At 50.0% G+C, this 13,732-nt stretch overlaps 4 protein-coding genes across 4 annotated transcripts; 2 read left to right on the top strand and 2 right to left on the bottom strand.

Annotated features, from left to right (window-relative positions):
• Positions 1-472: 472 nt before the first annotated feature.
• On the top strand, positions 473-924 carry SAPIO_CDS3211 (uncharacterized protein; the record flags this gene model as incomplete). The annotated part of the gene is made up of 2 exons (XM_016786057.1): positions 473-519; positions 669-924. The coding sequence occupies 2 exons, from the start codon at positions 473-475 to the stop codon at positions 922-924; spliced, it is 303 nt and encodes a 100-aa protein (XP_016644063.1).
• A 1,169-nt stretch (positions 925-2,093) lies between these two features.
• On the bottom strand, positions 2,094-2,582 carry SAPIO_CDS3210 (uncharacterized protein; the record flags this gene model as incomplete). The annotated part of the gene is made up of 4 exons (XM_016786056.1): positions 2,094-2,126; positions 2,185-2,306; positions 2,364-2,459; positions 2,522-2,582. 4 exons carry the CDS (start codon positions 2,580-2,582, stop codon positions 2,094-2,096), a joined length of 312 nt encoding a protein of 103 aa, XP_016644062.1.
• A 4,382-nt stretch (positions 2,583-6,964) lies between these two features.
• On the bottom strand, positions 6,965-7,468 carry SAPIO_CDS3209 (uncharacterized protein; the record flags this gene model as incomplete). The annotated part of the gene is made up of 2 exons (XM_016786055.1): positions 6,965-7,340; positions 7,410-7,468. The coding sequence occupies 2 exons, from the start codon at positions 7,466-7,468 to the stop codon at positions 6,965-6,967; spliced, it is 435 nt and encodes a 144-aa protein (XP_016644061.1).
• A 1,169-nt stretch (positions 7,469-8,637) lies between these two features.
• SAPIO_CDS3208 (Autophagy-related protein 11) lies at positions 8,638-13,019 on the top strand (the record flags this gene model as incomplete). The annotated part of the gene is made up of 4 exons (XM_016786054.1): positions 8,638-8,705; positions 8,769-8,913; positions 8,978-12,874; positions 12,966-13,019. 4 exons carry the CDS (start codon positions 8,638-8,640, stop codon positions 13,017-13,019), a joined length of 4,164 nt encoding a protein of 1,387 aa, XP_016644060.1.
• Between the last annotated feature and the right edge of the window lie 713 nt (positions 13,020-13,732).

Here is a 13,732-nt window from a genome sequence, read left to right as displayed (position 1 = left end):
AAGCTTAAACGGGCGAAGACGTAATGACGCGGACCACGATGACAATCCAAATTGAGGGTCCTATTTGCTTAGTCAGACTAGACCACATCCAAGATCTCCAAGTCATCTCTGGTCAAGCTCGGTATTATAATACATCAGTAGAAGTACATGTTCTAGACAGCCTGGCGATGGAGTGGATCAGTGTATTCGATCTTGAGAATCCTTCGCTGTGGTTGAGATCGGCTTGGGATCTCCTCTAATACGAAGTTCTGGAAACGAGACAGAAGATTGCGTTGAATCCAGAAGTCACATGCGTCGCAGCTTGTCAATAATAATCACGTGCTAGACATCTTACATAATTTATGTGCTCGGGAAAGAGCAACAGCTCTGTTGTTGCGTCAGCTTCCTCTCTTGATTGTTTGTACATTGTGACATTGAGGCCATCGAGCTGCCCTTCTCCATCTCTACCGTTCGACTAATACCGCCATTCGCCATGAAGTTCAGCCCTCTTTTGTTCTCGCCAGGACAGGCGTGGTACTGGTAAGCCCCCAACGTTCGAGAGACCACCGCCGTAGAGCCTAAGGATCTCGACCCAGTCTTCTCTTCCCTCTCGCCTTTGGAAGCACCTCGCGAATATGGGATCGAAGATGTGTTTTGTCACCAGTGCTAACCCCCTTTTCGTTCAATAGCATCGTAATATCAGTCTTTGCTGTCGTCATTCTCGGCGTAATTTCTCACCTGTTCCGAACGGGCCATGAATCCGTGGTTGGGGGCATCAACGACCCTCCTTCCGAAGCGATACCAGCCATTGTCTCGACAATCACTGCTGCCATATTCGTTTACCTCGTATGTTTCCACCGCAACATATGCCTGCCGCAATTACGGCGACCGCCCTTGGCCTCCCTGGACAAACCGTCGAGTCCGCTGACGTGCGATGTGCTTTAGGGTTTCATAGTCTTCTGCTGTAGTCAGGTGTACTTGGCAAGGAGGCAAGCTCGAAGAGGCGCGATTGCATTGTAGGAAGAAGTCGAACTCTGGGAACTGAATGGTCGATGAGCGAAGTTTACTGGGGGCTACGGCGTTTTCGTGCTGCATTTTGCGCTATTATTATTATTATTACCACATCCATCTTCGGGGTCAGGATACACTATTTTTAAAGTCACATGTTTTCCCCGGTTCTTGTCGTAGCTGTCGATCGGATTATCGACATTTGGTAAGGGCAACGAGGTATCCGGCCTTGCTTGCAAGTTCTCACTTGCGAAGGGTGATGCAGGATCGGGGCTGATCCAACGAGTTTTGCTTTGCTATGTTACTGTGCCTGGGCGGGAGATAAGTGGAGCAGTGTTAACTACTTGAGCCAATCGAGAGGTCTGTCCGGAGATCAGTTTCTACATTCTCAATTAGATGTTAAATTTTATCAGTTTTCATGCTCCATTCGTAGGCGGTGGTGAAAAGCGCGTCTACTAATACAAGGCTTATCTTGTGAAGGAGATGAGTATAAGACTTAATACTGCCAGGAAGCTGTCGCGCCAGGCCCAGGAACTGCTACTGGCAAGACGGCAAATTCTGAAAGTGGAATGTTGATCCTGGACCACCAGGGCTGCACGGATGAGAGCAGGAGCATGGCTCTACAGAGCACAAGTCGAAAACCCAGATCTGCCAGCGACTGAGCACTACTAAAGATACGCAGGTGACCGAATAAAAACCATAATCTTAACGGGGCTTGCAATACGTTGAAGCCAATCGGCTGAGCTGCATTTAAGGTGAGCGCGGGTCAACCAATGGTTTGGGCGTCACTCGCTTCACATGTAAATGAGATCCCAGAGGTCTGGTTCATGGTCGGGGTAAAGGGTCCGCGGGTTACGCCACGATATAAAGAGTAAAAAGAGCCCAGTTAACTAACGGAGGAAAAAAAAACCAAGTGTCCATGTACCTTGCCCGCCCTCATTCAACACCCAACCAAACCGATAAAAATGGAGGAATAAAAAAAATACATGAGTGAAGTAACACTGTTCTCCCCGGGGTTGAGACACCAGTTTGCCGGAACGTTTCGTCGCATCATATCTCATCCGGTAAGTTCCATTGCCCAGGCAGTGACGCTAACAATGAGTCGATTAAGAAGACTCATCATCATCGCCAGCATCAGCCTTAGGCGGACTAATTAGCTCAGCATTCGATCAGTGAAATAGGTGTCGGGAGACTCACGTTGTACGCCGCCTTCTCATCCTCATATCGCTTCTTGTCGGCGGCAGCCTTCGCCTCATACGGGGCGCGCTGCTTCTCGTTCAGAGCCTTCCATCGCTCACCAAGAAGCTTGCCGACTTGGCCTAAACATCAATGTATTAGTCGGGGGCGCTCATCTTGCCGTAACGACGATTACGTACCGAAAGTGATGCCAGGGTTCTCCTCTCGAACGTTCTCACGCTGCTCGTTGGCGAAGAACATATAAGCCGAGAGACCACGCTTGGGGGCGTTGGGATCTAGCGCAGGTTAGCATCTTGGTCGCAATGAGCCCTGAATGTGCAGCAACTCAGCGACTCACCCTTCTTTCCCCTCCTGACGCGCTCAACCTTTCCTCCGCGCTTAGTGGTAGCCTTGGGCATTTTGATCTGCATGATTGAACGTTAGCTGCAAGCATGCACGCGATTACAGGTGTCAACCGTAAAAAGTGAACTGGTAAAAAGAACGACTGGATTTTGAGGAGAAAATATTCTGGCATTTGGGCAAGTTGGATTGTGGTGGAGACGCGTGTAAGTGGGCCAGGAAGTTGTGCTAGTATACAGCATAGAGGGGAGAAATGGAAGAATAGAGTGCATGCAATCTCGAACGCGAGATTGATACGTGTATTGCGCTGGGTAAGATATACGTACGGGTTTTATGGAAAGAAATTGTCGATGGAATCGAGTCTGTGGCCGAAAAACCGCGATTTGGGAGCTAATTGTGAGAGCTTGGTTAGCTTGCAACTTCACCAGTCGAGCTCTTGATGGAGCTGGCGCAGGTGCTGAAGATATGATGCGATGGGAGAGGGTGATGCGAAAAGAGAAATCTGCGATCAATCTCTGTCCCAAGCTTCGAATAGGTCTAGAGTGCCGTTGCGCAGCTTGGAAGAGCTTGATCTGGGATTTTGCGACGGGTTTGCGGAGAATGCGACCAATTTTATATTTGCGTCGTCTTGTTGTTCGTGGTGAAAGATGCTGTGCGGTTTTGTATGGAGTCGGAGTGGGAGCTAGAAGTGACTTCTGTTTTGCTGGGGCTGCACGCCAAATGTCAAGTACTTACCAGTTGAAGTGTTGGTGGATTTGTATGGGAGTTGGATTTTGCTGGGAGATTTGTATGAGGAGGAGAAGAGGGGGAAATTTGTATGGGGGGAGGGCTCAGCACGCCTTTTTACTATGGGAGAGTGATTGCGGGCAGAAAGGTGGGCTGGGCTTATTATGTGAGTAGCAGGAAGTAGTATGGGAGACGAAAGACCGGTTGCGGTGCGCGTTGTGTGTTGTGTGGGTGGAAGGTACACACACTCCTCTGTGTACTATGTAGTATGTACGGGGTACTCCCGTACGGTATACAATTACAACCACAGTTTCGCACTATTACACTCCCGCTATTTGGCTTCAACGGCACTACGCCTGTCTGGTACGGTACACAGGCTGGCTGTGTGAAGGAGGGGAAGCGTGGATCCAAGTTGAGGCAATCAACACGCCGACCGTACGTCGTAGAGTAGTGGCCGTGCTGGCGAAATCTTGACTGTGACCATCCAGGGTAGGTGTACCTCTATACTTCATACAGTGCATTCCGGACATGTCATTGCGTGGGCTCATCTACTTCACACGGAAGAGAACCTGAGCCTAGGAAAGTACGGCACCTGTATGTACAATCTGAAGCAATCAAGTGGCTAGCACAGTCGTTTGGACTTACTGAGGTACACGCACGCAACACTCTGACCCCTGGTGAAGGTGAAGCTCAAGGAGCAACGGAGATCCATCCCCATCCCTCCTCATCAAAAGTCGAGGAGAGGACCTTCGTCCTCCTACCAGAAGGCATACTGACGGGAAAATCGACATTTCTTTCTCATACGAAGACCTTATATCGACGATAAGTAACCTGTCTTGAGGGCGGAAGGATGGCGCGATAGGATTTGCCCTATAAATTTCAGAATAAGTTTAAGAGGGAGCCAGAAGGCAAGTAAAAGCCTTCGAGATGGCAAAGGCAAGAGGAAAAAGAGGAGGAGGAAATGGATCGAGTTGGGGTGGCGGGGGACCTTCTGAAACCCCGTCACCACGGTCGCCCATCTGACCCGCAGTCCCTCCCTTCCGGGACCCCCTCACTACTTTTGCGCACTCCTCAACTCAGTCTCCAAGTGGCTATCAAAGCAACTCCGTTGCCATGTAGCGTACGAAGTAGCGCAACATGCGGGAATGGCATTGTTACTGTACATTGAGGCCAGCCAAAAACGCTTCCCAACCAAACGGCGGATTGGACAGGCACATCTTCCACACGGCCCCGAGAGTTAAGTATGGCCTGACAGACTCTAGCGCTGCGCAAAACTGGCCCACGACTATCTTGAGTTCTCTGATCCCTTCCTCCCCGAGATACACCAAGGGTGTACTTCGCGGTATGTACATGGTATTGTGTTGCTGAGAACCAGCACTGTATACAACGCAGTCCCCCCTACCTCATAGGCAGGTAGTGCCAATTAATACATCGATCTATGTATTGCTAATATTTGCTTTATCTCGTTCTCGTATACCTTAGCTCTGAGCTCGCGATCTCACACAGCTTACCACTTTGAGAACTTTCCGACTCGGTCTGCCTGTAGGGCAGCGTCAAGGAGCACAATTACATGGAGCTCCCGCTCTGTGGAGTTTTGATGGGCTCCATTGCACGCAATAAGTAATTTAAGCATGTTGTACCCAAAATCAGAACATTGGAGTCTCTCCGCTTGAAGAGAAAAAGCTTCGATATCCTGGAGGTTGCCAAGCAGAACACGGCAAGCCCACCCAACGCCTGATATTTATTGCGCGTAAATGGCAGGTCTCGGGTAATGACCATTGCATAACATGTAAACGGCGAAGTGAACAGAAATATGGTCTTCTCTGGCTTGTGGAAAACGTTTGGCAAGTGACAATGTTGCAGAGTGAACTCTCAAATCATCGAGATCCGAGGACCTTGTAAGTGACAGGAACCGATCTTAGGCATCGAAACGATCAACCACATTAGGATCTCTCATTCCGAAATTCGGGAAACAAAAATGATATGCGCGCCAGTCGATAATCCAACTCGTAATATTGGAGACCATGATTGGAAACTTGGGGCGTCTTCTTTGAAAATTCTTGTGGCGGCGTCGTCCCTGGACGTCGGGGGCGTTGACCGAACCAAGCTTGACCAGAGCCAGTGGTCGTTCTGCGCATGTAGTTGGAATGGAACATCATGACATCCGTTCACTTTGCCGTCTCAACCAACAGAGAACGGACTCTGGGTCCACGAAATGGTACTGGCTCTGCATCGAGACTATACGACGTAACACTTCTTGCACACTCGAGATATACAGGTCCACCTCCATCTTTTCTTTTGGAAGACTAGTGCAGACATATTGATGACACTGTTGAGGGGCGAGATGCTCGAAACGGAAAGGGGTACTTCATTCATGCAGGGGCTAAATGTACTTACTATACGGAATTGTAAGGTACAGGTACATCGGAGGCTGTACCGTTTAGACGAGGAGCGACACCCAGACAAAGCTGAGGGTGTCTTGTTTGAGGGAGACTGTTTGTCAATGCTCACACCCCCCAATACCGCAAGCTGTGTCGCAGTCTACCCACGAGAGGAGGAGGGAAGGTGGTTGGTGGGAAGAGCTCTCCATTGTTGTCTACCCGATGGTCGACGGGGCCATGCAAACGCAGGTTCCCTTCTATTTAAATCCTTCATCATTTATTAGGATACGAACATGGCAACTCCTGAGATATATCAACAAGTTTCTTGTCGCTTTCCTCATGAAGGGTACTTGTGACATGTCTAGCACGTCCAAACCCATGCGAAGAGAGCATTCACGTGAAGAAGTACTTCGTGTACAAGTAGGAAATTTGAGAGCCTCGAGAGAGGAGAGAGGGAGAGAGGGGAATTTGGGCATTTGAACGCTCTTATTTCCCGGATTGCTTCATCCTACCCCGAGTCAAATTAATATTTCTGCGAAGTTCCTTTCATATATACGGTGTTGGCGTTCTCTGGTCAGTTGCCGGACGTGACTGAACACTCCCTGTCTCAATTTGAAGAATCGGGTCCTGCCCAAGAATGACGAAGAAAAAGTACTTCGAGATTCAGGGATGGGGCAAAAATTGCGACAGGAAGACAGCAAAGGGCATGTACAAATCTTTTTCTTCGGAAAAAAGCGCCCAGTGTGTTCCACTCCCCAGCTGTCTCCCGCATTCAAATTTGTTTTGACTTTCCTCTGAAGGAAATAAACTGTGCGCACCAATCACCTGCTGACTAACACACGTATTTTGTCGCGCTTCCTCTCTGCCACAGTCGCCTTTCCCTCAATTCCTCCCTGCGTTGTAGGTTTCTTTGAGGACGACTTGGGGACTGTGCGACGCAATTGTTTCCATGTGTTATTAAGATGTCCGCCACAATGCCATCATCTCGTCGCCTTTGCTGCAATTTTCTACTCGAACCTAAAATACAATATAACAGGCGACGCGACCGGGTCGTCAGGCTCGGAAATATTTGAGCACTCACCCTTAACTGAAAGAAAGAAAAAAATCCCACCAGTGTGGGAGGGTGATATTGGAGGAAGTTGCAGAGTCTCTAGACATGCACAATGCCCAAGATGACCCTTAAAGGAGCACGATTACATTGAGGGGTGTTCCTTCTGGTTTTACGACCAAGTTTGTGTGAATTGAAGGTGTGATGAACAGGTTGTGAAACCGGCGGACACTGGGAGTCGAGGCTCATCTTTGGAAGGTAAAACTTGAAATTGTACACGCTTGGGCTATTCATTCTCTTCAGGATCAAGAACCATTTCTAGAAGGTCCTGGTCTTGAGCCCAGGCGATACCGCTCCCAACTATAACTGCGCTTAAGGTGCCTTTGATGACTTTCCATCTCTGTCTGCTCTCTTTGACTTCCTGTCTGGCCTGCTCCATCTCCATTTCCAGCTCAGAACCTGTGGAAGTGCCAAATTTTCTGTGATTCGCCGCCTCGGCCAGCTCCAGAAGCTCTGATGTCATGGCAACATTGTCGCGCGATATGTGGAGAGTTTTGCTCTGTACCTCTGACAAGTCGTTCCAAGTCTGTTGAAGGTCGTTGTATTGCTTTGCCAGAACCGCGGAGGTAGAGTCACGTTCTCTGACATAAGGTAGAATATCCCTAGATCGGTGTGAGCTACGTATAAATCTTCCTCTCGTCATACCTTGAGAGTATCCAGGGAACACGTACATTTCCAGCGGCGAAGTATCAGCCCTGTGGTGGATGGCCTTGAGAGTTGGTGTCACCATTAAGACGTTATCAACGACGTTCCTACTGAGGGTATAGGTCGATCTCGCTTGAAGTAGTGTAGTTTGGGCAGAGGATATGTCTTGGCTGCTGCTCTCTTCAAACAATCTTCAGCACCATATCTGCTAGTTCGGCCTTGATTGTGCGGATAGTATTACCTTCTCTGTATGACCCATGTGCCTGAAGGAGGGCCAGCTCCAGCTTGAGTTCTTGCAGCCTGTCATACAGCTTCAAGATTTCCTCCTCAGTTTTTGACAAGGGTAATACTGGCTTCACCCAAGTCTCAGGCTTGTCCGGGTAACTTCTAGGGTTCGCGTTCATCCTCCCAGTCTACTTCCTTGAGCGTCAGTGGGCGAACGACGAGATGAGAACTGGCCGGGTTGGTTTAGTGTCCATGCAGCAACTACGCACTCGTTTTTACTAGCTACTGGAACCCGATCACCTTGAATGATAGTTCGGCGTTTGGTTTAGATTCAGAGTTTGCGTAAGCTCAGGGCGAAATGGCTCCAGATTAGGTTTCGTGGCCAAATCCCCAGCATCGGCTGTCGTAATAATAACCTTACGCGAAATTCTTGGTAGCATTTGCTGGCGGAGAGGATGGTGTAGTGAAAGTTTCCAGTTGTTTTGCTGTTTGGATTCACAGTGAAACTGAAGACGGGATCTCGCTGGAAATTCCATCTGCAGCTGACAAAGCGCGGACGTGCGAAGTGACAAAGCAACAAAGACGCCTGGCGGGGCTGAGAAATAAACAACGGGTGCCCGCCAATCACAAGGCCCCTCTTCACTGGGTCACGAGGCGGCGTCATGCCGGAGTCCCAGGATCTCAACTCAGGGTAGATAGACACTGTGCTTGCCTGCAAATGGGCGTTGGCGAGACAGATTGAGGTCATTTCACCCATCATTAATACGCTCCGCTTCGCAGGATTGGCCTCCTTAACAGATCTCTCCAGAAGAGTTCCCAGATACTGAAGCGATGGAAAGCATATGAACAATTTTACCTGATGATATTCCACCTGTCGAAGCTTATCCTTTAACTTGAGCTTGGCATCTCCAGGCTGCCCATGCGATAGCTTCTTTCTCGAGTTTTCCCGCCGTGCTCCGACTCCCCCGTCTCGCCGTCCGATTCCTCCCGCTCGAAACGTAAATGCCTTGAAGAAAGATATGTATTGCGATGGCTTCCGAGGTGCTCGTCGCCCACACTGGGCAGCGCTTCCAGGTAGACACGACGCAGTTCACTTCGTAAGCGGCACCCAGTCCCCATCTCGATGAGCTGCTTGCTAATAACATCTCCTTCTCACATAGAATCGATGAACTCAAGGCATGGGTAGCGCGCCAGAGTTCCATACCATTTCAGAAGATTGTTGCATTAACGCCGGAGGGACGTAGCTTGAGGATCCAGGGTCTTCACGCTGAGGCAAGTTCAGCCGCTGTTCTATTACTTCGTTTTGTTCTTTCTCAGCTAACTGTTGAGATAGAAAGAGATATGCATATACGATATCCGAATTACTCAGCCGACACCCTCTACCAATGCGCTCCCTGCTGTACCCGAGCATCCCGTCCCTAAGCGTTATTCGGTCCCTCCGGCGCCAAACTCGATAGGAGATATCAAGGCTATGTCCGCGTGGCAGGAGCTCTACAAGGAACGCCGTGCATGGGCTCTCGATGTGTCTCAAGAATGCTCCCATATGAATGCTGCCACCCAGGAAAGATACAAAGAGATAGATGCGATGGTCAAGTGTTTGGATGCAGCTGTTGCGAACCTCGAATTTTCCGTCAGACAGATCGAACCCAAGTACGCGGAATTGAAAAAATGGATGGAACCCGCACTATCGGAGCACGAGCAGTTGGCGTCTAATTGGGAAAGCTATCTTGAGCTGGCACGCGCCATTCCGATATCGCATCAAATGGTGAAGTTCATGACGTCCAAGGACGTCAGGCCGAATAGAGCCAGTCTAGTGGACTTGATTGACATGGATACCGCAAGGAAAGCGGGCCGCTTGGCGCCAACATCATTACGCAAGTTCAATAGCAAAGCAAGCGAACTTGATAAAACTGCGTCGCAGATGTATCGGTTCCTTCAGGAGCTCGGTGAGGATTTTGATAAACTTGTCAGTCGGTCTACCTTCTTACGCGCCGGCGAGTCGGTTCAGCTGCAGCAGGATATCGAGGCTTTGGTGAAGAAGATTGATTCCGATTACCAGGTCGTTTTAGAATATAGCGCCTCCCAAAGAGATGTACTCCAGGCATCCAAAACGGCGTCGATTCACACGGAGCGATTAATACCAAGTTTGAAGAAGCGTGCAAAGGACATGGACGATATGCTCCAGTATGCCACAAACGCCCGAAACGCCATTGCGGCAGATTCTGCTGGATTCATGCGTTCGATTACGGAGGTTACTTCCCTTCACGCGAGTGTCAAGTCCCAAATAACTGTTCTCAACCAAGCCGAGGAGGATATGACGACATTTGACTATCTCCGTCTCATCCACCAGCTCCCGTATATGTACGCTTCATTCGTCGCCGAGGCCGTACGTCGTCGAGAGTGGTCTGAGAAAGTTAAATCCGACTCTTCGACGCTCGCAAATACGATGGCCGTGTTTCAGGACGAGGAGACGAAGAGGCGTCGAAAATGGCAGAAGACGGTCGGCAGCACCTATGGAAGAGACAAGTTCGACGCGAGTACTCTTGGTCTCGAGGTTAATCTCCTTGGCGAAGAGGACCCTTGGCCTTCGATGGCCAAACAGGACATTGAGACTATTATCGAATCATTGAGAGCTCAAAATGCCGAGGCCGCTGTTGTCGAAGATGTAATCAAGCTTCTCAATGAACTCAATGCTCCAACCAAGCAGCAATCTAAGCGAATAAAGGCATTCAAGAACGGTAGCATCCATGAAGCCGCGCTTGGTATTAGCGGGCTGCTGATGAGGGGTGATGATGACTTGATCAAGTCGCTTCAGGAGGATAAGACGAAGCTTGAGAGCAAGGTTAAGACGGCGGAAAGTCGCATTCGAAGGCTGGAGGACTTGTTGCACAGGCAAAGTCAAGCATCGCGCCCTAGCCTGGGCAATATTTTCCAGGTTCCGAGTTCGGATTCTACTTCTTCGATCAAGCCGTCATTGAAGATTCCAGATGGAACTGAGACCTTGCTATCAAGGATCGCTGCTCTAGAAGCTGACTTGAATGCTGAAAAGCAGCGAGCGGCGGCCATTCAGAAAGATTTGTTGGCTCAAAACACACTGAACGACAATATGAAAGAGCAGATGGAGGAAGCTAACTCGACCAAGAAAGACCTCCTTGAGAATATGGAGGCCCTTAAGCGCGAATTCGTTGAGGAGCGCAAGTCCTTTGAATCGGAGATCAAGGGGCTTCAGGCCCGCCTAGAGGATACCGAGGTTGAAATCGAACACTTCGGGGAATCGAGAGAACATGAGAAAGCATCCTTGGACGAGAAGATCCTTGAACTTCAAGATGAAATCGCCCAGTTGGAAAAGGAGAAGAAGGAAGTTGTCCTTAAAACCCAAGGACAAGTCGAATTCCTCCGAAACGAGTCCCGAATTCAGAGAGACCGCAATGAAATCCTAGAGAAGCAGGTGAGAACGCTCGAAGAGGAGGTCAAGAACGCTGCCAACGCCCACGAAGAAGCCGCCGCCGCAAGCGAGCAACGGATTCAAGCCCTTCAAGACGTATTCCGCCAGCTTGCGCCTCAGAAGGCTATACCCGAAGCGGTCGATGATCTCGCGCATGCTCTCTTGGCCACTGCCTCCAGTATCATGACTAACGCGCGGGAGACCAAGGATCGTATCCACTCTCTGGAATCCGAACTAGCACAAGCTCGGAAGACTGTCGACGAACTCCGAGGTGAGGTGCGCGAAACATCCTCGAAACTAGCTGAGGAAGCATCGACCTCGTCAAAACTCCAGGCCGTCTTGGAAAGTGAGCGAGTTCGTTCCGAGGGTCTAGGTACTGAGCTTTCGGAGGCCAAACAACAACTCGGCCAGCTGCAGGTTCGCATTGCCGATGGAGAGACGGGATCGGAATCACTTCGCAAGACCCTCGAGGAGCGGGAAGAGAAGTTAGCCGCCCTTCAACAGGAGTTCGCGTCGAAGCAATCTGAAGTCGGCAGGGCTGAGGAAGAGCTTCATCTTTTCAAAGAACGGCTTCAGGAATCCCAGGCTAAGATTGGAGATCTTACGCGCCGAGCAGAAGCGCGGGCAGAACGTGCGAAGAATTTGACGCAGCGTATCTATACGCAAAACGACAGGCTCTGTCGCCTCCTTGAGAAGTTAGGCTTCTCCGTCACGCGCGAGGGATCTACGATGACCGTTCAGAAGGTACCTCGTGCAGAACGGGCTCTGCACATGCAGAATACAACGGAGCTCTCCGATCCCGCGTCTCCAAGCGCTCGTCGCTCTTCAATACTACCCGGCAATACATCTCCAGATGGCTCTCAGCTTGAGTTGCTCTACTGGATGAATGCCGACGATGAAGAAACAGAGTCAGAGAAATACCTGGCTTTCATGGAAACCCTGGGAAGTTTCGATATCGACTTATTCTCGGAAACCCTATTCCGACGCGTGAAAGATATGGAACACTTCGCCCGAAAATTCCAGCGGGAGTCTCGTGCATACAGGGACAAGGCGCATCTATTGCAGCGCGAAGCACACGAGAAAATAGCCTACAAGAACTTCAAGGAAGGCGACCTTGCGCTTTTCCTACCGACTCGTAATCAGAGTTCAGGGGCTTGGGCATGCTTCAATGTTGGGTTCCCGCATTATTTCCTTCGCGAACATGATTCGCACGGGCTACGAAACCGGGAGTGGCTGGTAGCTCGGATTTCCCGGATTCAAGAACGAGTTGTTGACTTGTCGAAGAGTGTGCAACCGCAAGGTGACGTCGACTCTTTAACAGAGGAGGGCAACGACAATCCCTTCCAATTATCGGACGGCTTGCGATGGTATCTCTTAGACGCGCACGAGGACAAATACGGCGCTCCTTCTACACCAGGTCTAGGTAAATCAACTGTTGCGGCGAATAAGGTTGAGGCAGTAGCTGATATGCGCGGCCGATCGGGGACTGTTGGCAAGGATAAACAGCGGCTGAGCCAACACAGCATTGAAGGAGTGAGCAAAACGCTCTCGAAGAGCCTTGAGAGTCGACGAGGTAGCACGAGCTCGAGAAAGGCTCTTCCCTTCACAATCGGTGGCGGCGGGCTTCTAAAGAGCACACCCCTTGCTAGCGAGACGAACTCTCTCCGTGCCGCAGCCTCCGAAACTGCGTCGGTGCGGAGCCCTCCTCGTTCTGGTGCGCACGTCGAGGCAAACGATGGTGAACCGGCAGGCCGTGCTGCTCACGGAAAAGGCCACGTCGATGGAGACGGAAAGGCGGTGGAGCAGACCGGGGCTCCAGAGGTACGATACGACATCGATTCCCTTCTTGGGCCAACATAATGAAAGCTGATTTTGGGCGATCTTTCCTCTTGCTCCTTGCCTCCTAGGCCAGCACACCACGATTGGGTCGAGAGCGAAGCTCGACATCGGTGGAAAGTCCGACTAAGAGGAGCGTTGTCTTCGAGTCGCTTTGGAGTCTAGATCTTAACTACGAGAGTCCGTCGAAGAAACGATAGGGGAGGGATTGGTGGAGAATTTGACTGGACTGGACCGATCACGGGGTAATAAGAACGGCAAATCTCATTTCATTTCAATTATTATTTTGAAATTTTTTTTTTTTTTTCAACTTTCTCTCATGGCATCAACTCTGTATTCCGAGCAGGAGTTATCTGCGTCACTTAAAAAGGGGGCTTCTATTGAAGCCGACTGCTTGCGTTCATGGGTTGAGGTTTGAATCATAGACAGATGTCTATTTACAAACGGCGTTAGTGCTCTAATAGACTTGTCACAAATAGAGGGAGCTATTGTCTCGACTCAGGTCGTCCTGAGCATCATGGATGAGTACGACAAACGCGGCACTCAATTGACGTCGTTTAACTTGATAGCGCTTGCCACACACGAAACCCTTGAAGTAGTTTCCGGTCTTGTGAGAGTTGCCCATGAAGATCCATCCATCCAGTTGCATCATTAAGACCTCTATGTGAGTGGCGCGGAAGTTGGGTCCGCCACATCGCGCCTTCGCAAACATTTCCGCCCTTATTAGGAAAGTATACCCAGTTCTGGACAAATAGTATTATACCGAGGTACGAAGTATGTTTGATGCTATTTCAAGGGAGGAAACTGAGGGAAGGCTCTGGCCAATAAGCCCGTCTTCTTGCC

Source organism: Scedosporium apiospermum (assembly GCF_000732125.1).
Source record: "Scedosporium apiospermum strain IHEM 14462 chromosome Unknown SEQ_SAPIO_0088, whole genome shotgun sequence".
Lineage (NCBI taxonomy): Eukaryota > Fungi > Ascomycota > Sordariomycetes > Microascales > Microascaceae > Scedosporium > Scedosporium apiospermum.
This window is presented reverse-complemented; position numbering and strand designations above follow the sequence as displayed.